The sequence below is a fragment of the Rhinoderma darwinii genome, unplaced genomic scaffold, assembly GCF_050947455.1.
Source record: "Rhinoderma darwinii isolate aRhiDar2 unplaced genomic scaffold, aRhiDar2.hap1 Scaffold_4391, whole genome shotgun sequence".
Lineage (NCBI taxonomy): Eukaryota > Metazoa > Chordata > Amphibia > Anura > Rhinodermatidae > Rhinoderma > Rhinoderma darwinii.
Window position 1 is genome coordinate 85,386 of NW_027463866.1, and position 25,817 is coordinate 111,202.

Here is a 25,817-nt window from a genome sequence, read left to right on the forward strand (position 1 = left end):
AAGAGGACGCGGTTTAGGTGGAAAGGGCGCGACGTAAATCCATGTCACAAAATTGTGCCAAAATTTCAGCGCCAAAAACGAAGAGGTGGTATAAAGACAAGTGTCTGACAGGTCTAGCAGGACGCGTCACTGTCATACATTTGGCGCATCTTCTGACTGCCTGGTCTAAGTTTACGCTGACTACATTTTACACAATTTAGTAAATCTGCCCCAATGTGTGAAACCGAATCCCGTTGAAGTCAATGTGAAGTCCAATTCCTGACGTCTTTTCGGCACCAACGGAAACTGGGGAAAAAAAGTCTGATACTCTGAACGGAGAGGAGCGTATACTCTAATCCACGGCGATATCGCGGTATGTACTGAGGTCACGTGGCGTCTGCAAGGTCACATGACGGCCGGCTAGACACAGCACGTGGAGAACACGTGGACGGTGTTCGCGTTGAGGTGTTTTGTCCTTCAGTGGGATCCGTCCTCCGGCGCCGGAACTGAGGGATATAGAGGAGCCGGGGCCGCTGCCCACTGACAGGTACCGGGTCACTCAGCTACCGGCGTTATAGCGATGTCAGCACGGCAGAGGGTGATCTCACAACACTTACCTATTATCAGGCAGCGACTACAAGTCCCAGCATGCCTCATTACAGCCACATACAGGGTCTAGACAACAGCGGGCGTGGAACTACAAGTCCCAGCATGCCTCCCAACAGCCACATACAGGGTCTAGACAACAGCGGGCGTGGAACTACAAGTCCCAGTATGCCCCACCAGCAAAAGGACCTCCCTATATTGTAATATGGCTTCTTTGGCTGAACTACAAGTCCCAGCATACATTATATATCATGTACATACGCCCCGTATACACTACATACATTATATATCCTGTATATACTCCCCGTATACACTACATACATTATATATCCTGTACATACGCCCCGTATACACTACATACATTATATATCCTGTACATACGCCCCGTATACACTACATACATTATATATCCTGTACATACTCCCTGTATACACTACATACATTATATATCCTGTACATACTCCCTGTATACGCTACATACATTATATATCCTGTACATACTCCCCGTATACGCTACATACATTATATATCCTGTACATACTCCCCGTATACGCTACATACATTATATATCCTGTACATACGCCCCGTATACACTACATACATTATATATCCTGTACATACGCCCCGTATACACTACATACATTATATATCCTGTACATACTCCCTGTATACACTACATACATTATATATCCTGTACATACTCCCTGTATACGCTACATACATTATATATCCTGTACATACGCCCCGTATACGCTACATACATTATATATCCTGTACATACTCCCCGTATACGCTACATACATTATATATCCTGTACATACTCCCTGTATACGCTACATACATTATATATCCTGTACATACGCCCCGTATACACTACATACATTATATATCCTGTACATACGCCCCGTATACACTACATACATTATATATCCTGTACATACTCCCTGTATACACTACATACATTATATATCCTGTACATACTCCCTGTATACACTACATACATTATATATCCTGTACATACGCCCCGTATACTCTACATACATTATATATCCTGTACATACGCCCCGTATACACTACATACATTATATATCCTGTACATACGCCCCGTATACACTACATACATTATATATCCTGTACATACTCCCTGTATACGCTACATACATTATATATCCTGTACATACGCCCCGTATACACTACATACATTATATATCCTGTACATACGCCCCGTATACACTACATACATTATATATCCTGTAGATACTCCCCGTATACACTACATACATTATATATCCTGTACATACTCCCCGTATACTCTACATACATTATATATCCTGTACATACGCCCCGTATACGCTACATACATTATATATCCTGTACATACTCCCTGTATACACTACATACATTATATATCCTGTACATACGCCCCGTATACTCTACATACATTATATATCCTGTACATACTCCCCGTATACTCTACATACATTATATATCCTGTACATACTCCCTGTATACACTACATACATTATATATCCTGTACATACGCCCCGTATACTCTACATACATTATATATCCTGTACATACGCCCCGTATACTCTACATACATTATATATCCTGTACATACGCCCCGTATACTCTACATACATTATATATCCTGTACATACGCCCCGTATACACTACATACATTATATATCCTGTACATACTCCCCGTATACACTACATACATTATATATCCTGTAGATACTCCCCGTATACACTACATACATTATATATCCTGTAGATACTCCCCGTATACACTACATACATTATATATCCTGTACATACGCCCCGTATACGCTACATACATTATATATCCTGTACATACGCCCCGTATACACTACATACATTATATATCCTGTACATGCTCCCCGTATACACTACATACATTATATATCCTGTACATATGCCCCGTATACGCTACATACATTATATATCCTGTACATGCTCCCCGTATACACTACATACATTATATATCCTGTACATACGCCCCGTATACACTACATACATTATATATCCTGTACATACTCCCCGTATACACTACATACATTATATATCCTGTACATACGCCCCGTATACACTACATACATTATATATCCTGTACATACTCCCTGTATACACTACATACATTATATATCCTGTACATACTCCCCGTATACATTACATACATTATATATCCTGTACATACTCCCTGTATACACTACATACATTATATATCCTGTACATACTCCCCGTATACATTACATACATTATATATCCTGTACATACTCCCTGTATACACTACATACATTATATATCCTGTACATACGCCCCGTATACACTACATACATTATATATCCTGTACATACGCCCCGTATACACTACATACATTATATATCCTGTACATACGCCCCGTATACGCTACATACATTATATATCCTGTACATACGCCACGTATACGCTACATACATTATATATCCTGTACATACGCCCCGTATACACTATATACATTATATATCCTGTACATACGCCCCGTATACACTACATACATTATATATCCTGTACATACGCCCCGTATACACTACATACATTATATATCCTGTACATACGCCCCGTATACACTACATACATTATATATCCTGTACATACGCCCCGTATACGCTACATACATTATATATCCTGTACATACGCCCCGTATACGCTACATACATTATATATCCTGTACATACGCCCCGTATACACTACATACATTATATATCCTGTACATGCTCCCCGTATACACTACATACATTATATATCCTGTACATACTCCCCGTATACGCTACATACATTATATATCCTGTACATACTCCCCGTATACACTACATACATTATATATCCTGTACATACTCCCCGTATACGCTACATACATTATATATCCTGTACATACGCCCCGTATACACTACATACATTATATATCCTGTACATACTCCCCGTATACACTACATACATTATATATCCTGTACATACGCCCCGTATACACTACATACATTATATATCCTGTACATACTCCCTGTATACACTACATACATTCTATATCCTGTACATACTCCCCGTATACATTACATACATTATATATCCTGTACATACTCCCCGTATACACTACATACATTATATATCCTGTACATACGCCCCGTATACACTATATACATTATATATCCTGTACATACGCCCCGTATACACTACATACATTATATATCCTGTACATACGCCCCGTATACACTACATACATTATATATCCTGTACATACGCCCCGTATACACTACATACATTATATATCCTGTACATACGCCCCGTATACACTACATACATTCTATATCCTGTACATACGCCCCGTATACACTACATACATTATATATCCTGTATATACTCCCCGTATACGCTACATACATTATATATCCTGTACATATTCCCCGTATACGCTACATACATTATATATCCTGTACATACGCCCCGTATACGCTACATACATTATATATCCTGTACATACTCCCCGTATACACTACATACATTATATATCCTGTACATACTCCCCGTATACGCTACATACATTATATATCCTGTACATACTCCCCGTATACGCTACATACATTATATATCCTGTACATACTCCCCGTATACACTACATACATTATATATCCTGTACATACGCCCCGTATACACTACATACATTATATATCCTGTACAACCGCCCCGTATACACTACATACATTATATATCCTGTACATACTCCCTGTATACGCTACATACATTATATATCCTGTACATACTCCCCGTATACGCTACATACATTATATATCCTGTACATACTCCCCGTATACGCTACATACATTATATATCCTGTACATACTCCCCGTATACGCTACATACATTATATATCCTGTACATACTCCCCGTATACACTACATACATTATATATCCTGTACATACGCCCCGTATACACTACATACATTATATATCCTGTACAACCGCCCCGTATACACTACATACATTATATATCCTGTACATACTCCCTGTATACGCTACATACATTATATATCCTGTACATACTCCCCGTATACGCTACATACATTATATATCCTGTACATACGCCCCGTATACACTACATACATTATATATCCTGTACATACGCCCCGTATACACTACATACATTATATATCCTGTACATACGCCCCGTATACACTACATACATTATATATCCTGTACATACGCCCCGTATACACTACATACATTATATATCCTGTACATACGCCCCGTATACACTACATACATCATATATCCTGTACATACGCCCCGTATACACTACATACATTATATATCCTGTACATACTCCCCGTATACGCTACATACATTATATATCCTGTACATACGCCCCGTATACACTACATACATTATATATCCTGTACATACGCCCCCTATACACTACATACATTATTTATCCTGTACATACGCCCCGTATACACTATATACATTATATATCCTGTACATACGCCCCGTATACACTACATACATTATATATCCTGTACATACGCCCCGTATACACTACATACATTATATATCCTGTACATACTCCCCGTATACACTACATAAATTATATATCCTGTACATACACCCTGTATACACTACATACATTATATATCCTGTACATACGCCCCGTATACACTACATACATTATATATCCTGTACATACGCCCCGTATACACTACATACATTATATATCCTGTCCATACGCCCCGTATACACTACATACATTATATATCCTGTACATACTCCCCGTATACACTACATAAATTATATATCCTGTACATACACCCTGTATACACTACATACATTATATATCCTGTACATACGCCCCGTATACACTACATACATTATATATCCTGTACATACGCCCCGTATACACTACATACATTATATATCCTGTACATACTCCCCGTATACACTACATAAATTATATATCCTGTACATACACCCTGTATACACTACATACATTATATATCCTGTACATACGCCCCGTATACACTACATACATTATATATCCTGTACATACGCCCCGTATACACTACATACATTATATATCCTGTCCATACGCCCCGTATACACTACATACATTATATATCCTGTACATACTCCCCGTATACACTACATAAATTATATATCCTGTACATACACCCTGTATACACTACATACATTATATATCCTGTACATACGCCCCGTATACGCTACATATATTATATATCCTGTACATACGCCCCGTATACACTACATACATTATATATCCTGTACATACTCCCCGTATACACTACATAAATTATATATCCTGTACATACACCCTGTATACACTACATACATTATATATCCTGTACATACGCCCCGTATACACTACATACATTATATATCCTGTACATACGCCCCGTATACACTACATACATTATATATCCTGTCCATACGCCCCGTATACACTACATACATTATATATCCTGTACATACTCCCCGTATACACTACATAAATTATATATCCTGTACATACACCCTGTATACACTACATACATTATATATCCTGTACATACGCCCCGTATACACTACATACATTATATATCCTGTACATACGCCCCGTATACACTACATACATTATATATCCTGTACATACTCCCCGTATACACTACATAAATTATATATCCTGTACATACACCCTGTATACACTACATACATTATATATCCTGTACATACGCCCCGTATACACTACATACATTATATATCCTGTACATACGCCCCGTATACACTACATACATTATATATCCTGTACATACGCCCCGTATACACTACATACATTATATATCCTGTCCATACGCCCCGTATACACTACATACATTATATATCCTGTACATACTCCCCGTATACACTACATAAATTATATATCCTGTACATACACCCTGTATACACTACATACATTATATATCCTGTACATACTCCCCGTATACACTACATACATTATATATCCTGTACATACGCCCCGTATACGCTACATATATTATATATCCTGTACATACGCCCCGTATACGCTACATTTATTATATAGCTAATACAGTTTAATTTCTTTATAAATTTAAACCTCTGTTTGCTGTACGTTAATATGAACATTCTTGTTTATATCCAGAGGCTGAAAACTTGTCCTGCTCACACTGCTGATAGTCTTGTTACAATTTACCAATATAGACAATCATCTGTAATATAAACTGGACTCAATGATGATGAATTTTTGCTGCACTGAAACATTGTAACAAATGGGAGAGGAGAGCGATTTGTGCTGTTGATGTTTACCTCATAGGTAGGATTATGTAGACTGGATACAATTGTAACAAACCCTCAGCAATGGGAAGTATTAGCCCTGAACAGATTTTCAGCCTTCTGGGTGTAATTAGTAATGTTCCTATTCACTGACAGCAAGCAAATATCCTAATAATGGTGAAGAAAGCAGGAACAAATTCCATTATAAAGTTGGAGAACTTTTCATTGTATAATGTTAAAACTTTCTTTACATCAAACTGGACACCGGCCCTTTAATAATTTACAGCATCGGTTGTTCATGTAATGTTGACTTTCTTGCTGCCCCCTGCAGGATGGCGGTAGAATTACAGGCAGTGGTGATGGCGGTTTATGGGGGGTCCCGGATGCAGGACCTAACCACCAGTATCCCAAAGCTGCGGCTTCCTGTGGGTAATAAACCTCTGCTGTGGTACCCGCTGAACATGCTGGAAAGAGCCGGGTTTGAGGGTAAGTTCTGATCTACGAGGCTCTGCAGACGATCGCTCCGATATCAGGCCGCTGCTCGCCTCAATGCAAGGACTTTTCTCATAGAACATGTACAGTAGAAAATATGTTCTCCATGTGATGTCACTGGCCACGCAGACGTCATGTGACCGTCCGAGCGTCTTCCCATAAGGGTGACACATCATGGCGCGGCCGGCGCTGACATCCCAGAGTAATGAGAATATATACGTTACACTGAATGCGCAATTGTCTATAGATCCCCAGTAAATCCCTTGAGTCGTCCTCTTCTGTGAAGTTGTTAAAATTTAAAAATAGCTGAATGGAAAATGTCATCTGTTTTGGGAAAGCTGGGTGCCATCCTATATGGTCGCTGTTACAGCTCCTACAGGGGTGGCACCCGGCTGTCCCAGACTAGCATCGCGGTGGTTTGTCCTCTGCTCCCCTGCTGTTGCACAATTAGGCAAATTAACCTTTCAGGGCTCTGGAAACGCTGGGTGAAACTCCTGCGGAAACTGTAACAACGGCCATATTGGTTGTCATCCAGCTTCGCCAGAAACTGATTTTACGGGGTTATCACCTCCGACATTTATGGCATATCCACAGGATAAATGATGAATGTGGGGCCCAGCTGGTGAGGCGGCCGCATCCGGGCAGAGTAAGGCCCCATGCACACGAACGTGCTTTTGCGGCCGCAATTCCCCCGAAAATCCACGTGAGAATTGCGGCCCTGTTCATTTCTATGGGCCCGTGCACATGACCCTGGTTTCCACAGTCCGTGCATGGCCCAGGAGCCCGGACCGCAGAAAGAACGGACATGTCTTATTACGGCCGTGTTCCAGGTGATTTGCGGGCGGCTCGCGGGTGACACTCCGCGGCTGGCCGACCCGAAAATCACGGCCGTGCACATGGTTACGGTCGTGTGCATGAGGCCTTAAGCGGCACAGCAGTAAAAGCAGCGTAGCTCCCGTCCTGCACCTATACTCTGCCCGGATGCGGTCTGGAGTTAGGAGACCCCGGTTCGGGAGATGGGTGCGGGGGGGGTCCCAGAGGTGGATCCTGTGGATGCGCCATAAATGTCCGAGCTGACACAACGCTTTAACTGGTGAGTCACATATTTCGGTTTGGCAGAAGGGCCCGGGATCTGCATTTTTTGGGGTGTTTGTTAATAAAGAGGGGGCGTTCTCCTCGGGGTTAATGTCTGTACATTCTGTGGTCGCAGAGGTCATTGTAGTGACCACTCGGGAGGTTCAGAAATATGTCCCAGACATGAAAATGAAGGTGGAGGTTGTGTGTCTGCCCGATGATAAGGCCTCGGAGATGGGGACCGCCGATTCTTTACGTCACATCTATCCGAAGATCAAGGTAAAACCACCCAGGACGATGGTGACAGTATATGGGGCCGTCACCTCATATGTAGCCTTCTATCTGACCTCACTGTGGTGCCCTGCTGGTTCAGTGTCTGTACTGAGCATGCTCCGCTGTGCAGCATTATGGGACATGTAGTGTTTGCCTTACTCACTGTTGGTTATGTTCACACGGAATCCGCACTGAAATTCTGCAACCAAGTCTAGTACGATGTCAGTGATTGGGGTTTAACAAACTCCATTCACCCACAGCATAAAAATAACGCAGCGCGCCGTATCTATTCCGGAAATGTTGAAGATTTTCACCGTGGATTTCAATTATTTCAGTGCAAGAAATAAAAATCCGCCGCAAAATCAACAATGAAATACTTGCAGATTTTATCGTGGATTCTGGTGTGGAGTTTTTAGGCCAGTTCCGCATCGTCATTTTTATGCAATGTGTGAACACAGCCTTGAAGCGGAGCACCCAAGCAGCTCTGGATGTGACTGGAATATAAAAAACCACCTGGACATCACTGGAGCATAACATTTTTGAATGCATCTCTGGATGTGACTTGAGTATAAAAATATTGAATGCAGCTGTGGATGTCACTGGAGCATAAAAATATTGAATGCAGCTCTGGATGTGACTTGAGTATAAAAATATTGAATGCAGGTCTGAATGTGATAGGAGAATAAGAGTAATGAATGCAGCAGGAGGGTAAGAAATGTGAATGAAGCTCTAGATGTGACTGGAGAATAAGACCTCATCAGTAGATGGGGAGGCACGAGACAATGAGGTCGGAGGCTCCAGCTTTACCTCTTGTGTCTGATTCACAGCACGTTATACTCTGGTGACATTTAAAGCTGCGCTGAATATTCTGCTAGTTACCACGTATGCAGTATATGCAACTGACCGCTTAGCGGAGCGCCAATAATATTGCTATGCATTTTCCTCCATCCGACTACTGGACAGCGTCTTGAGGGAGTATTACATCTCACCACAATGCAGCGCAGCAGAGCGGACTCTGAACCAGCTGTGGTCAAGAGTGAGACTATAGCATGGGACCTAATAGAAAAGCAATCTGGAAGCCACAGGTGTATAATCGTTCTATATGCAGCTCTGGATGTGACTAGAGCAGTTTGCTGTAATTCGACATTTACAATATGATCAGATATTTGGGGAATGTATTTTGACTCCTGTCTGACTCTGTTCCATGGGTTTGCATTAGAGCGACATCCTGGTGCTCAGCTGTGACCTCATCACAGAAGTTGCTTTGCATGAAGTCGTGGATTTGTTCCGGGCTCACAGCGCCACGCTCGCCATGCTGATGCAGAAAGCGCCGGAGCCCAGTGAGCACGTCCCCGGACAGAAGGGGAAGCAGAAGGCGGGTGAGTGGACGCCATGCATGTAATATTGTATTGGATGTGTATACAGGAGAGCGCAGCGGAACAATGGCCGCGTGCAGTTACCGTAAAAGAAATTGGGTTGGGGGTGAGAGGCGCCTTAAATCACGTACACGTCTCCGTCCAGTCCTACCCTACTAAGTGTGGCAGCTGAAAAGTATTACTCTGCTAACTGCTGAAGCACAATTGTCCAACAGTTGCTTATACTGTGATCTCTACTTGCTGTCAGTGAATGTGAACCTTTTTGTTTACATACAGCAGCTGAAAGCCTGTATAGACCTTCTACTTCTTGCCACACTTGTATCCAGTCCAGACAATGTTCTGTGAGATAAACAGCCTGGACTCCAGATCGATACATTCTTATCTGCACTGATACATTGTAGCAAAGCGGACAGCAGAGATTTGCGCTTGTTTTGTTGCAGTTTGTCCATTGAAGTTGGGGGAAAAAAAGCGACAAAGACACAAGAAAACTGTGGGTTCAGTGCTGCGGTTTATAAAGATGCATTCAACACTGGGTTGTATTTTGGCCGCATTAATTGATCCATCAACAGCAGCTTGTTGACGTTTTCAGGTAGATTTTCAGCGAGTAAAAGGAAAAAAACACAAAAGATATTGAAGCTCTTGGTGTTCCGACTTCGCTGTACGTATTATGTTAGGGCATCGTCTTATGAGGTTTTCCCTTCCAAGTTGGAGCAGTTTTATGTGACGTTCCCTGCAGAGTGTAGGTTCCCTCTATGGCAGCTTGTACTCTGCATATGGCTTGTGTGACCCACCTGTGACATGATCAGGTGTGCAGAGGATGCCCCCGTCACTGATGATCCTTCTTGTTGTTAGTGGAGGAGCGGGATTTCATTGGAGTGGATGACAGCGGATCACGGCTCCTGCTATTGGCTAATGAGGAGGACCTGGACGATGGTCTGGACCTGAAGAAATGCATCTTCCAGCGGTGAGTGGGGTGCCGCACATCTCGTGAGGTTACTGTAGGCAGGGGGAGACATAGCCGCGTGGGTGATGCTCCCAGGCTTCACGCTGTAATATTCATCCAGCAGGTTGGTCTGGCAGCTGTCAGTCCCAGGTGCGCTGCTGCTGGGGCCCCGGAAGTGATGAATCACTGAGACTGCTGGGGCCCCGGAAGTGATGAATCACTGAGACTGCTGGGGCCCCGGAAGTGATGAATCACTGAGATTACAGGACGCAGGGTGTCTGTGGTGAATGATGGGAGGTCTGAGCAACGTGTGTTACTTGGGAGCCTCCAAATATTGTCATGGGAAGAATGTTGTCAGCTCACTCTACATGCTGTGGGGGAAGCGTCCGTTGGGGTCCGTCATATGTGACGGAAAGACTCGACTTGTGCAAAATGGCAAATATTTTTTGGCAGATAACAGAGCGGCGGGAGAATTCCTCCGTTTCGGCTGACGATTATCTTATGTGTATGGCCGGCTTTATTCAGCGTGACGGGGTCACATAAAGGGGAATCCCGCACTCTTCTGCCTAGTGCCAAAAGGGTTCCAGCACCCACGATGGTCGCAATGCGGAGTCTTTCATCCGGCACTTTATGGTCTGGATATCCTGATAATCCGACATACAACAGAACTGCCTTCCATGCCCTCGTCCGTGTCTCTGATTGTGGTCGTTAGTCGCTGTTCACATGGTGTGTTAAACACTTGATTTAATCTTCCTAAGATCCGCGTGTGTTTGAGACGTTTGCACATCGGATTTTTGCAGCCTCGACGTTATGCCCTTATAATAAACGCTGTATCGGTGCTGCGTCCTTCAGCCGACCATGTGACCAGGCTGTAACCAATCAGACGTTTCTAATATAACCATTACTTCCTGTCCGATGATATTTGATATGAAACCTGAGAAATGAAGTACAGGCCGGAACGTCGCACCTGCAGAGGTTTCTGTGACCTTTGAACCAATTGACCTGTGACCTGTGTCCATCATGACCGGAGTAGAAGTCAATCTGTCAGGTCCTTTGTATATTTCGGTGTGTGGGTCTTGTGTTCTCCACCGCCGCCCGCCCTCTGTCCAATATTTATACCCTGTGCCGCGAGGCCAAACGTACCTCGTGCCTGGTTTAGGACATAGGTTCTTACTGAAGCGTCACCCTGAAGACCCAACGCTGCCCGTAGACATTATAGGTCAGAAATAGCGAGTAGGTTTGGCCGGGGCGTACGTCCATGATTACGGGGTAGTTGGGGCGCGTTACATCGGCCATGTCTCATTCTATAGTCCTCCTCGTCTTACGCCCCGTGCACACGACCGTAGTTTTTATCTGTAGTTACGGATAATCCGCTGGCCCATCATTTCTATCGGCCATGGACAGCTTTCCATATATTTACGGGCTGTAGAAACGATCCGCAAAATATAGAACATGTCCTATTGATGGCGGCAAATGCGGCCCGGACTCGCCCATAGAAGCCCAAATTGCAGACCGCGACAGATGTGCATTCATAGCTGTTTGTAATTGCGGAAGCGTTGCTATGCGACGCCAGGGCATTCCCTAAGAAAATGGCGCCTGAGCGATCATGTGACCACCTTAAAGGGTCAGGACATGTTGGTGACATCATTTGTAGCCTCCTTTTTTTTTTTTTTGCGGATCCGTCAGTAAGGTTGCACTACGGACAGTATTTGCAGATCGCGTGGCAGATATGTGGATGACGTGGATGACCACGGATCCGTATTTGCAAACAGTATAAAACACTACGGTCGTGTGCACGAGGCCTTACACGGGTATTGGCCGCCATTACAGTGCTCATTGGGGTTGTTATTCGACTTTCCACACACCCTGAGCAGCAAATCCATTTTGAGATGCGGATTTCTATTCCTCTACCACAGATCTGTATGTGTGTGTCAGTCTTCACTGAAGTCCTAGCATTCTATTCATTCATCCGAAGAATGAGGAGCTATAAGCCCCTCCCAGATAGTGCAGGGCAAGGAATTGTGGGAGGACGCAGTGACTATAAATAATAAGATGAATCCTGGAAATATAATATAATAACCGCTGTGATAATCACCAGTAACAATGCTGCGCCCGTGGCCGGGAATCGGATGCCGTATAAACCGCTGTACGCTGAAGGCGGTAACTGACCGGGACAACAATGTCGCATCGCGGCTTCATCTGATTTATTAAACCAACACATCCGCTCTAACTTGCAAATATTATTCTACTCTCAACCGGGTCCTCAGAGAATCGCAGTGCGGCCGTCACTAGACGCCGGTTACCTGGGATATATTTGATGCCGCTTACGTTCTTCCGTCCATTTTCCGGGGCAGCGCGGTCATAGGGCGCCAAGTCATAACGTTGTGAGGGCTACTGGAGAACACTTCTTCCCAAAATGCATATTAATGCAGCACTCCCCTATCTAGGAGTGACCTGCACCTCTATTCATCCTGAGCCGACACCTTCGTGAATATAATGCTAAAACGACAGTAAAAACTGACACACAGGGAGCGCAGTAAAGTGCAAATCAGGATCTATGGAATGCTGAGCGACACTCTCTATCTCCACTCTACTGCTGGCAATTAGTGGGTTACCTCGCAGGGTCTATTACGATTTTTAGGTTTTTTTTCCTAGTGAGAACATTTTACATTCAACAGCACTGTATATACTCCTGAAATATTGCATGTTTCTTTTTACTTCTAGGTATCCCCGGATTCACATGAAGATGGGAATGTTGGATGCCCACCTGTACTGCCTGCGGAAATATGTGGTGGATTTCTTAGCTGACAATGAGTACGTAGATATCAAACCATATATTGCTGATATAAAACTTCTTACCCCGTGTTACAGATTATATATAGAATAACGCTCCATATACAGCGGATTCACCGTGTACATACATTACATTACTAATCCTGTACTGATCCTGAGTTACATCATGTATTATACTCCAGAGCTGCACTCACTATTCTGCAGAACAGTGAGTGCAGCTCTGGAGTATAATACAGGATAAGTAATGTAATGTATGTACACAGTGACTCTACCAGCAGAATAGTGAGTGCAGCTCTGGAGTATAATACAGGATATAACTCAGGATCAGTACAGGATAAGTAATGTAATGTATGTACACAGTGACTCCACCAGCAGAATAGTGAGTGCAGCTCTGGAGTATAATACAGGATATAACTCCGGATCAGTACAGGATAAGTAATGTAATGTATGTACACAGTGACTCCACCAGCAGAATAGTGAGTGCAGCTCTGGAGTATAATACAGGATATAACTCAGGATCAGTACAGGATAAGTAATGTAATGTATGTACACAGTGACTCCACCAGCAGAATAGTGAGTGCAGCTCTGGAGTATAATACAGGATGTAACTCAGGATCAGTACAGGATAAGTAATGTAATGTATGTACACAGTGACTCCACCAGCAGAATAGTGAGTGCAGCTCTGGAGTATAATACAGGATGTAACTCAGGATCAGTACAGGATAAGTAATGTAATGTATGTACACAGTGACTCTACCAGCAGAATAGTGAGTGCAGCTCTGGAGTATAATACAGGATATAACTCAGGATCAGTACAGGATAAGTAATGTAATGTATGTACACAGTGACTCCACCAGCAGAATAGTGAGTGCAGCTCTGGAGTATAATACAGGATGTAACTCAGGATCAGTACAGGATAAGTAATGTAATGTATGTACACAGTGACTCCACCAGCAGAATAGTGAGTGCAGCTCTGGCGTATAATACAGGATAAGTAATGTCATGTATGTAGTGAAACTGTTGATAAAAGTTAAAGAAATTGAACCCATTAAATTTGGTTTCGCTGACGATGCGTTGTTGCTGCCGCTAGGCCCCATAGGCACCAAACGTTTGGTGGATGTTGTCAGAATCTGGGTAGCCAACATGTCTTTTCCTTCTGCAGCTCCTTTTCCTCCATCAGGCGGGAGCTGGTGCCGTATCTGGTCAGTAAACAGTTTTCCTCTCACAAGAATGTGGATTATGAAACCGGGAAAAAAGGTAAGACGACGGCTGGATGTTTGTATTCTGGAAATAAATGTATTCAGTAAAAGTCCCGTAATCAGCGGGACCCGCCAGAGGAGCAAATATTGTGAATTATGGAACAGTCCTAGAACGGTCCCTAAACCTCACAGAGAACCTACAGGAGCCCAAATGACAATGTTACCCCACAATCTGCTGCTGTCACTTTGTTGCTTCTCTCGGCTCCGTCTTCTGCTTTTGGTGAATTTCCACAATATATTGCAGTTCAGTGCAGGAGGCAAGTGCCGGATTATCAGATTTTGTAAATGATTGAATTCCGGATTAAAGGAATTTATGTCTGTTCTATATTTTAATACAATAGTATATTATAAACATATAGAAATACTGCGGGTCACGTAAGCAGTAACTATCGTACTGACCTCTTGCCCTTTGGATCCTCATAGACATCTACAGTTATATTCCGCGGGACGATCACCTGGATATGACATTAAACAAGTCGAGCTGGAATGACCACCAGGGTGACATGCGGGAGTCGTATCATGGCGGCCGTCTGCGCTGTTACGTCCATGTGGCCAATGATGAGCTGTGCTGCCGAGTGAACAGCCTGGCCACGTATATAGAGGCCAACAAGCAGGTAGGACATGGAAACCTATGGGATTCTAGCTGCGGGATACAGCACGTTTATCCTCCCGCTACCAGTAGAATTGACTCTTGTTCTATTCCTCATGTGTTTGGTTGATCTTTCCTGTATATAGACATAGATACAATTCTACAATATTTGTGTATGGCAGGAGCCGGCAGATTGTGGTGACTCCCTTACATTTTGCAGGTTCCGCAGAGCTCCATCTGTAGTGAAGAACCTCGAGTGCATCCCACGGCCGACATCACAGATAAGCCCATGGTGAGGAGGGTCGGGGTCCTTAGCGAGGGCACACGGTGACCTTACATCCCGCTGCACCCTCATAGGAGACGATGCGGCTGCTTCTACAATTTATGATGTCACCCGCGTTGGAGCCGGCAGATGTCACCGTGTGGCTGCCGCCTCTGGCTGTCTGCACATGTGGCAGTTTTGTTGCGGCGTGCCTGCAGTGGTAATTTGCAGCTGTGATCAGATCAGCCGTCCTGTCTAATGTGGTTCTACCAGATGTTGTCCTGAACAAGTCCTGCTTTCACAGCTGATGGCGTTTTTACAATGTATCAGTCTAGGTAATCTGTGAGCTGGACACATCAACAGTACAAATCTCTCTCCTGCCCTGACAGTTTGATACATTTTACCTGCGCTGATACATTGTAACAGTCTGGAGTGCAGTCTGTTTAGTTCAGAGAGGACATTATCCTATTATTTACTGCAAGCAGAGGACTTGGAAATGGTGAGGAATAGAAACACTTAGGGGGGAATTTATTAAATGGGTTTTCCCACAAGGGACTTTATGACGTATCCACAGGATGTCATAAATGTCAGATAGATGCGGGTCCCACCTCTAGGACCCGCACCTATCTCTAGAACGGGGCCCCCTAAACCCTGTTCTACCTTTGTCTGCTATCCCTGACTCCCGGCAATTTCTTGACGTTATGGTCGGGAGTTACGAAAACAGCCTAGCTCGTTGAGCTGCGCTGTTTCCTGGACTCCCATAGTAGTGAATAGCAGTTGCGGTAGCAGTGTAGCATGCGAGTTACGCTGTTTCCATAACTACCATTCAGTTATATGGGGCTTATGAAAACAGCGGTGCGCAGCGAGCTATGCTGTTCTCACCTTCATGGTCGGAAATCAGCCGACACGCGCAGAGGTAGAACGGGGTTTAGGGGCCGCGTTCTAGAGATAGGTGCGGATCCCAGAGGTGGGACCCCCATCCATCTGACATTTATGGCACATCCTGTGGTTACGTCATAAATGTCCCTCGTGGGAAAACCCCTAAGACTGGTGTTTAATTTGCAGTCTTAATCTTAAGAGCGCTGGAATAAGATGCGCACCCCTCTAAATAAATTAGGCGCAGCTGTGGCTGTCCATGTACCAGAAAATAAAATTTACCCCAGCTATAAACTGGAGTCAATTTGTGCTATAGTTTTCGCTAATTTCTAGCATAAATTATAGTAAATTTGTCAGGCCGCAGAGGGTCCGCCCCTTTTGTTAAGCCCTGCCTACTTTATAGTAAAATGCCTCAAATCGCAATTAATTATTTTCTGTTGATTGAGATTATTGCGGCATTGCTACATCAGAAAACTGCCTTAGAACATACGTTCCCCCTGAAAATTGCAGAACTTTTTATTATGAAGGGATTGTGATCATACCCCGTATTAGAGAATTCTGGGTAATAGATCGGGGTCCGCTGTTCGGGATCCTCAACTCTTGGTCAGAGTGGAGAGCGGTTACATAGTTTGTCTCTCTCTCTGGAGGACCCGTCCTGTATTACACAGACCACACATTGATATGTATGGACACAGTGTAATACTTCATTTCCCCAGTGGTGGTGCTGCCCACAGATTACAGCTGATCGCTGGGTTTCAGCAGTGGGAAACTTTGTGATCATCTTTTTATCAGGGGACCCTTCTAAGGCTACATTCACACGAGCGTATCAGATTCACGTGCGTGAAAAACGCGCGTGAATCTGGTCGTGTGTGTTGCGTTCTGCATCAGTGTGCTTTGCGAGTGGCATGCGTTATTCACGCACTCCCAAAGCACGTCTTTTTTTTAAAATTTTTATTCTCAATTGAATTGATGCACAAATCACGCACCGCACACCGATGTGCTTCCGTGTGCATTGAAACCAATGGGTCCGTGTGTTGCGCGTGATTTCCATGCGCAGCACACGGACGTTATTCACTTTAGTCTGAATGAGCTCTAAGAAGTAGGAATTGTCCGAAGCGGAGACCCCCTTTTAAGCTTCATTTACATAAAACTTGTGTGAAGCCCCTGAATCTGTAGAAGAGTGAGGGGATCCGGTGGCGTCCCCTGCCGGCCATGTCCTCTGTCCTCCCTCCCAGTCTCTTCTGATGATTGGATCTGGCTGACAATCGCCATTCATCAATAATGGGGTTCCTGGCAGAGAATGGATATTACTCGGTGCCCTGTATTATATCATCTGTTTTTATTTGCTCCTCAGGTGGGTACAGACAGCATGATTGGGGAACAGACGAAGATCGGGGAGAAGACGTCTGTAAAGCATTCTCTTGTGGGTGCCAAGTGCGTCATCAAAGAAAGAGTGAAGATCACAAACTGCATCATCATGAGCGGCGTCACGATACACGACAGGTAGGATCAGCCGCCATTCCTCCTTCTGCCACTTGGTGGCACTAAATCCTGGAGCGGAGCCTAGGATCACCAGCAGCTTGGGTGGTCCTACATTAACCATTTCATCACTGTCACTGGGCCTGAGACTAAAGAGCCCAGAGGCGTTTTATTATTTCTTTCCCTTTGTTTATATGGCACCTAAATATTCTGCAGCGCGGTACAGATTGTAACCCCTCATATCTTCAGCCTGAACCTCACATTCATTCTCCCATAAGACTCTTGAGGGGGCTACATGGGGTGTCGTGTAAACACCGGAGGTTGTGAATAACAGCGCTCCATCCATTATGGGGGTAATTAATGAATATAAATATGTCTATTCCGGTCTGACCTCTGCTATCATGCTGGGGGCCGTGTGTTGTCCACAGGGGGATCACATTGTTTACAAGGCGTGTGTGCCTGGGAGGGGGCCAGGCCCGTGCTGATAGCGGAGGTGCTTCATTCTTATCTTGTTAGGTGGTCCGGCTGTTTTAACACATAGTTCTGTGTAATCCCCCCCCCCCCCCTTAAGTATCTTACTATGCTCCTAAGTCTCCTTGTCTCTTACCCCCCACCCATTAGAGAGGACACACACATACACAGGGACCCCACCCCCATGTGAGACCCATCTCCACACCCGACCCTGCACATGGCCTCGTGGGGGGAGAATCGCAGGCATTGTCCCATCTCCGCATGGAGCTCCTGATCCATCACCCCCCCCAAATCCACGTTTCCTCACCTTCAGGAATATGATCTCCAGGGAAGACTCCGCTGATAACGTGACTGCCCTGCTCTGGTTTACACAGCTGGAGCGCTCGCTTCTTGGCCTCGGAACATGTTTATTCCAAATTAAATGCCATTTATAAACCTTAAAGGGCCAAGAAAGTGTCTGCCGTCCACGTAGGTTCTGTGGTGGACGTCTTACCTCTGCTGACAGCACAATATGGCAGACACACGTAGTGACTCCATACATCCCAGCCGCACAAGCAGCAGTGTTACTGATAGGAATACAGGGTTTATCTTATATCATGGCGTCCTCTTGCGTCCTCCCACAATTCCCTGTTCTGCAGGACTCTCCGATCTGGGTAGAACCTACAGCTCTGGTTTCTGGTTCATGAACAGAATGTCAAAACTTCAGTAAAAACTGACACACCTGCAAAGCAGTAGGAGATAAGGGTGGAGGATGTAACTGCAGATTTTCATGCCATTCAGAATCTGTGTAAAGATGGCTGAAAACTCATACCGGCGCGGTGGTTTTTCAGTCAGTAAAGATCTCTGCTTGCGGTCAGTGACTGGGAACATTCTTGTTTATAACCAGAGTCGGAAAATGAGTATATACCCAATATTTCCCACAGCCAAGGATTTCTTACACTTGTATCCAATCTCGACAATCCATGGCCGAAACAGCTCGGACTCCAGCCTGATGCATTTTATCTGCACTGATACAGTGTAGCAAAACTATCAGGACAGGGAGAGACTTGTGCTGGTGCTGTGGTTATTCACAGCCAGGACAGTTTTGCAGGTTCTGAAAGCAAACATTCTAATGTTCTATTTGTTTGTGTACAAGATCTCTGCTTGCAGTCAAGGTATTGTAGAAAGATGCAGCCCTTCGCTCACGTTAGAATCTGAATTTTGAAGATTAATAGAAAGGGTCTCCCCGGACACCTCAATCGGTCGCCATTATTTCATGTTCCTGTTGTCTCTTGCTTTTCCCCTCAGTTGCATTCTCCAGGGAAGCGTCATCTGTAACGCAGCCGTAATACACAGCGGCGCCGATATTAAGGACTGTCTCCTCGGGTCAGATCTTCAAATCCAAAGTAAAGGTGAGTAATGTGCAGAGCTGTATCCTGGGAGCAGGACCCTGTGACTTTAAAGCCCATGTCCACCTCTCAAACCCACGTTACAGTTTATAGAAAGAATTAATCTAGACAAAAAGTTTAGTTATAGCCTGTATTATACTCAAGAGCTGCAGTCATAATTCTGCAGCTTCAAAGCTTAAATCTCCCAGAATGTTCTGCTTTTTCAGTGTTGCATATAGGTATGCTCTGCCGTTTATTACTGGAAATAGTCAGCAAGTTTGAGGACAGTCAGCAGCCTACATCAGATCACTGAACAGAGTCAGATTTCAAGATGACACTTCCCAAATCACTAGCGCAAGCTGTGTGCGAACACTGAAGGAGGAGGAAAGGCTAGGAGATTTCAGCTCTGAAGCCTGAAGAACAGTGATTGCAGCTCTGGAATATAATACAGAATGTAACTCGGGATCAGTACAGGATAAGTAATGTATGTGCACAGTGACTCCACCAGCAGAATAGTGAGTGCAGCTCTGGAGTATAATACAGGATGTAACTCGGATGTAACTCAGGATCAGTACAGGGTAAGTAATGTAATGTATGTACACAGTGACTCCACCAGCAGAATAGTGAGTGCAGCTCTGGAGTATAATACAGGATATAACTCAGGATCAGTACAGGATAAGTAATGTAATGTATGTACACAGTGACTCCACCAGCAGAATAGTGAGTGCAGCTCTGGAGTATAATACAGGATATAACTCAGGATCAGTACAGGATAAGTAATATAATGTATGTACACAGTGACTCCACCAGCAGAATAGTGAGTACAGCTCTGGAGAATAATACAGGATGTAACTCGGCATCAGTACAGGATAAGTAATGTAATGTATGTACACAGTGACTCTACCAGCAGAATAGTGAGTGCAGCTCTGGAGTATAATACAGGATGTAACTCCGGATCAGTGCAGGATAAGTAATGTAAGGTATGTACACAGTGACTCCACCAGCAGAATAGTGAGTGCAGCTCTGGAGTATAATACAGGATATAACTCCGGATCAGTACAGGATAAGTAATGTAATGTATGTACACAGTGACTCCACCAGCAGAATAGTGAGTGCAGGTCTGGAGTATAATACAGGATATAACTCAGGATCAGCACAGGATAAGTAATGTATGTACACAGTGACTCCACCAGCAGAATAGTGAGTGCAGCTCTGGAGTATAATACAGGATGTAACTCAGGAGCAGTACAGGATAAGTAATGTAATGTACACAGTAACTCCAGCAGCAGAATAGTGAGTGCAGCTCTGGAGTATAATACAGGATGTAACTCAGGGTCAGTACAGGATAAGTAATGTAATGTACACAGTGACTCCACCAGCAGAATAGTGAGTGCAGCTCTGGAGTATAATACAGGATATAACTCAGGATCAGTACAGGATAAGTAATGTAATGTATGTACTCAGTGACTCCACCAGCAGAATAGTGAGTGCAGCTCTGGAGTATAATACAGGATATAACTCAGGATCAGTATAGGATAAGTAATGTAATGTATGTACACAGTGACTCCACCAGTAGAATAGTGAGTGCAGCTCTGGAGTATAATACAGGATATAACTCAGGATCAGTACAGGATAAGTAATGTAATGTATGTACACAGTGACTCCACCAGCAGAATAGTGAGTGCAGCTCTGGAGTATAATACAGGATGTAACTCAGGATCAGTACAGGATAAGTAATGTAATGTACACAGTGACTCCACCAGCAGAATAGTGAGTGCAGCTCTGGTGTATAATACAGGATGTAACTCAGGATCAGTACAGGGTAAGTAGTGTAATGTATGTACACAGTGACTCCACCAGCAGAATAGTGAGTGCAGCTCTGGAGTATAATACAGGATGTAACTCAGGATCAGTACAGGATAAGTAATGTAATGTATGTACACAGTGACTCCACCAGCAGAATAGTGAGTGCAGCTCTGGAGTATAATACAGGATGTAACTCAGGATCAGTACAGGGTAAGTAATGTAATGTACACAGTGACTCCACCAGCAGAATAGTGAGTGCAGCTCTGGAGTATAATACAGGATATAACTCAGGATCAGTACAGGATAAGTAATGTAATGTATGTGCACAGTGACTACACCAGCAGAATAGTGAGTGCAGCTCTGGAGTATAATACAGGATATAACTCAGGATCAGTACAGGGTAAGTAATGTAATGTATGTACACAGTGACTCCACCAGCAGAATAGTGAGTGCAGCTCTGGAGTATAATACAGGATATAACTCGGGATCAGTACAGGATAAGTAATGTAATGTATGTACACAGTGACTCCACCAGCAGAATAGTGAGTGCAGCTCTGGAGTATAATACAGGATGTAACTCAGGATCAGTACAGGATAAGTAATGTAATGTATGTACACAGTGACTCCACCGGGAGAATAGTGAGTGCAGCTCTGGAGTATAATACAGGATGTAACTCAGGATCAGTACAGGATAAGTAATGTAATGTATGTACACAGTGACTCCACCAGCAGAATAGTGAGTGCAGCTCTGGAGTATAATACAGGATGTAACTCAGGATCAGTAATCATTATACAGTGACTCTGTTGTTCATAGAGATTAATTCTATATGTAACCTGTATAATAGAACTCCACAGAAAGCAGCACCAGATACTGATGAGAATATGGGTGGACGCCCCTGGACCTTGACCTCTGGTCCTCCTAGTTCAACCTATTTCAATAGGACAATAGGCAGCAGTACAAAAGATTTTAGTGAAAAAAGTGTCACTTGATTCACCCATCTTTTTGTGACGTTGCTGACACCGCTTGTGCTGCCCATTGTTTGTCACCCGTATAATAGTGATCAGAGGTGATGTATAGGGGGGACATTTACAGGCCCATATGTCCCCGGCTCTCTTGGCACTGAACTCCACCCGTCCCTTTCCTCTGAGGATCGTGTTCTGTGTGCGGATATTTTCCAATTGTAAAGCACATGTGAGAGCTTCCGTTATCCATGTGACCCTTCCCTTCTCTGAGGATTATAAAGTAACATAAACCCTAATAAATACGCTGTGCGCCCCAAGTTATGTGTTCAGATCTTTGCACCGGATTCACAGTCTGTGGTTTATCTCTTAGTAGTAGCCGCAGCAGTTACTATACAAGCCACCGCCGCGCTGTCCTCACCGCCGCGCTGTCCTCACCGCCGCGCTGTCCTCACCGCCGCGCTGTCCTCACCGCCGCGCTCTCCTCACCGCCGCGCTCTCCTCACCGCCGCGCTCTCCTCACCGCCGCGCTCTCCTCACCGCCGCGCTCTCCTCACCGCCGCGCTCTCCTCACCGCCGCGCTCTCCTCACCGCCGCGCTGTTCTCACCGTGCGCCTTCAGGTTCACACGGGTCTGAGAAGAACATCCGTAGCCTGAGCCGAGGGTTTCGGTTTCTGAAAAATTGGGTCAAATTATGATCCTATAAAAACAATAATATCCCGTTGTGTAAAACCACAAAGTTGAGCGTTTCTCCTGCACGGCGGCATCGGCATTGGGTTCTGGCTTTGTTTTTTCTGAGGTGCCAGCCCTTCAAGCCCTACTCAAGTCCTTCATATTATATAGTGTAAACTAATCTGGTGTGCATGGGGCAGCAGAGGTGCCGATTACTGGAAGTTCATACTTAGGCGTCCCCTTGTCTATCTGTGTATGATGTGCGCTCTCCCTATCGTGCGCTGGCAGCCTCATCACTGGCGATACCTACTCTAATATCCCAGCGCTGAGCTCTACACAGGGGCCACCAGTGCTGGACTATCCAGTCATTTTCCCGATAATCTGCCGCGTTTTGGTCACATTCTGGTTTAGCAGGATTTCTGGGTCAGTGACACATAATTCCTCTCTCTGTGATTTGTATATTAAGCTGTCGCATTTCATTGAAAATAATCGTCAATAGTCCAGTCATTACGGGGTTAACTCTTGTATAAGATATAACAGGTTTACATCGATCATTGGGATATTCTGAGCTCATAATCGCCCCCATCGTTGCCATAATAGCCGCTCTATGTGGGGCGTGTGTTGTGCTATTGAAGCCTCCAGTCCTCATGGGGGGGGGGGGTTAGTATAGACTGGGATTTGTCTTCTGTGGGTGGTCTCGGCACAGTGGGAACTAAGTGTCAGTACAGAATATAATCAGATAAAATACACAGCTTCCGATTCCACCACCCAGAGACCGGCACGAGTGCCCCACAAATGTAAGCGGACCCTCTGCCATTGTACAGCACGGTGTAAATACTTGCACAGCTATTGTAAGCATCTGCAGGGTTGTGTCAACCAAAGTCATAGCTGATCTGGGAGACCACCTCGAAGGCCAGACTCAACAGTGTCTGCGGGGGGTCGCACTCCCATCATCTGCCTGTACAGGTGTATAAGGAGTGTGACTGGGGCCCGGCCAAAATATCGCAGCCTCAAAACAAGCAACGCTCCAAAGATCTGCGCTCCCGGGACTGCGGCGTTACAAGACATGCAGACATTTAGTTGTGCGCAGCGTTTCCATGGACTTGCGGTAAACCAATTCTCCTGTCGCCGCGGCCCCCGACATCTCCGCTGAGAGATAGAAAAACATCGGATTGTAAGAAACTTCCATTACAGAAACAAATGGCAATTTCTGGATCCCTTAAAAAAATGGAGGAGAGGTCTCTTCCCCCACCTGTGGCACAAAAACATTCAGTTTTGCTACAGTAGGAGGCGCTGTGTGCACTTTTGCCCCACGTCCAGTCTTTGACATGTCACATGACCTCTGGTTTATGACGTAACGACTCCGGACGCGGCTGCAGAAGACCAGGGAAGTATTTTACCGCGGAGCTGCAAGCGAACGTTGACGTTGTGTTTTTCTCCCAAATAAAACATATAAAGCTGCGGTCACGTCCGTGTGGTCACATGACAATCACATGACTTCGTTGCCCGTTTTTACAGCCAATAAACAATTGCGTGTTGTGACGTGGAACGTTCTGACTTAGATCTCATCTGTACTGATGCTGCTTTATTCATTTTGTGTCTGCAGAAAAACGCGTCAATGAGGTCATTGTGGGGAACGAGCAACTGATGGAGATCTAGTGTCACCCCAGAAGAAGCTCCGCCCACCTGCTGTCCCCTCCCCCACCAACCTGACTTATTTATATGAGAATAAAGCATTTAGAGGTTTTTTCTGGGTGTTGTGTTTTATGGGGAACTCTGCCTGTTACACCCGCTATCTGCAGGGTCTCTGAGTCCGGGTATATTGGTAAAAACCTGCCAGAAAATCAAGAAATCACGATGTGCAGTAATTGTAACAATGTATCAGCCGTTGTCTATATGCAGCACTACCCACACAATGTATCACTCCAACCATCACTGACCCTAGGAGCTCACGATCTAATGTCCCTATCAGACACAACGGGGCAGATTTACTAATGACAATCCGGCATGTTTATCCATCTACATGATTACAGGATCGTTTTCTCTTTTTGGCTGATTCTCTTTGTAAATAAGTCTGAAACTTGTCTCACGGTCGAGGTCCGATCACATTAGTAAATCTGCCCCAATGTGTCACTCCCATCATCCCTGACCCCAGGAGCTCACAATCTAATCTCTCTATGTCACACACATCACTCTTATTA

The 25,817-nt window shown here is 44.4% G+C and overlaps 1 protein-coding gene across 2 annotated transcripts; it reads left to right on the forward strand.

Moving 5' to 3' along the window:
- The first annotated feature begins 418 nt into the window (after window positions 1–418).
- On the forward strand, window positions 419–25,363 carry LOC142714058 (translation initiation factor eIF2B subunit gamma-like). Of its 2 annotated transcripts, none has more exons than XM_075848634.1 (12): window positions 419–526; window positions 7,256–7,410; window positions 8,627–8,769; window positions 9,983–10,142; window positions 10,992–11,103; window positions 13,807–13,896; window positions 15,038–15,132; window positions 15,558–15,748; window positions 15,944–16,015; window positions 18,216–18,364; window positions 20,099–20,202; window positions 25,223–25,363. In XM_075848634.1, exons 2-12 carry the CDS (start codon window positions 7,257–7,259, stop codon window positions 25,273–25,275), a joined length of 1,323 nt encoding a protein of 440 aa, XP_075704749.1. In that variant the 5' UTR covers window positions 419–526; window position 7,256; the 3' UTR covers window positions 25,276–25,363. The 2 variants fall into 2 exon arrangements, with proteins under 2 accessions (XP_075704749.1, XP_075704750.1); XM_075848635.1 differs by having other exon boundaries at window positions 512–577.
- The last annotated feature ends 454 nt before the right edge of the window (window positions 25,364–25,817 follow it).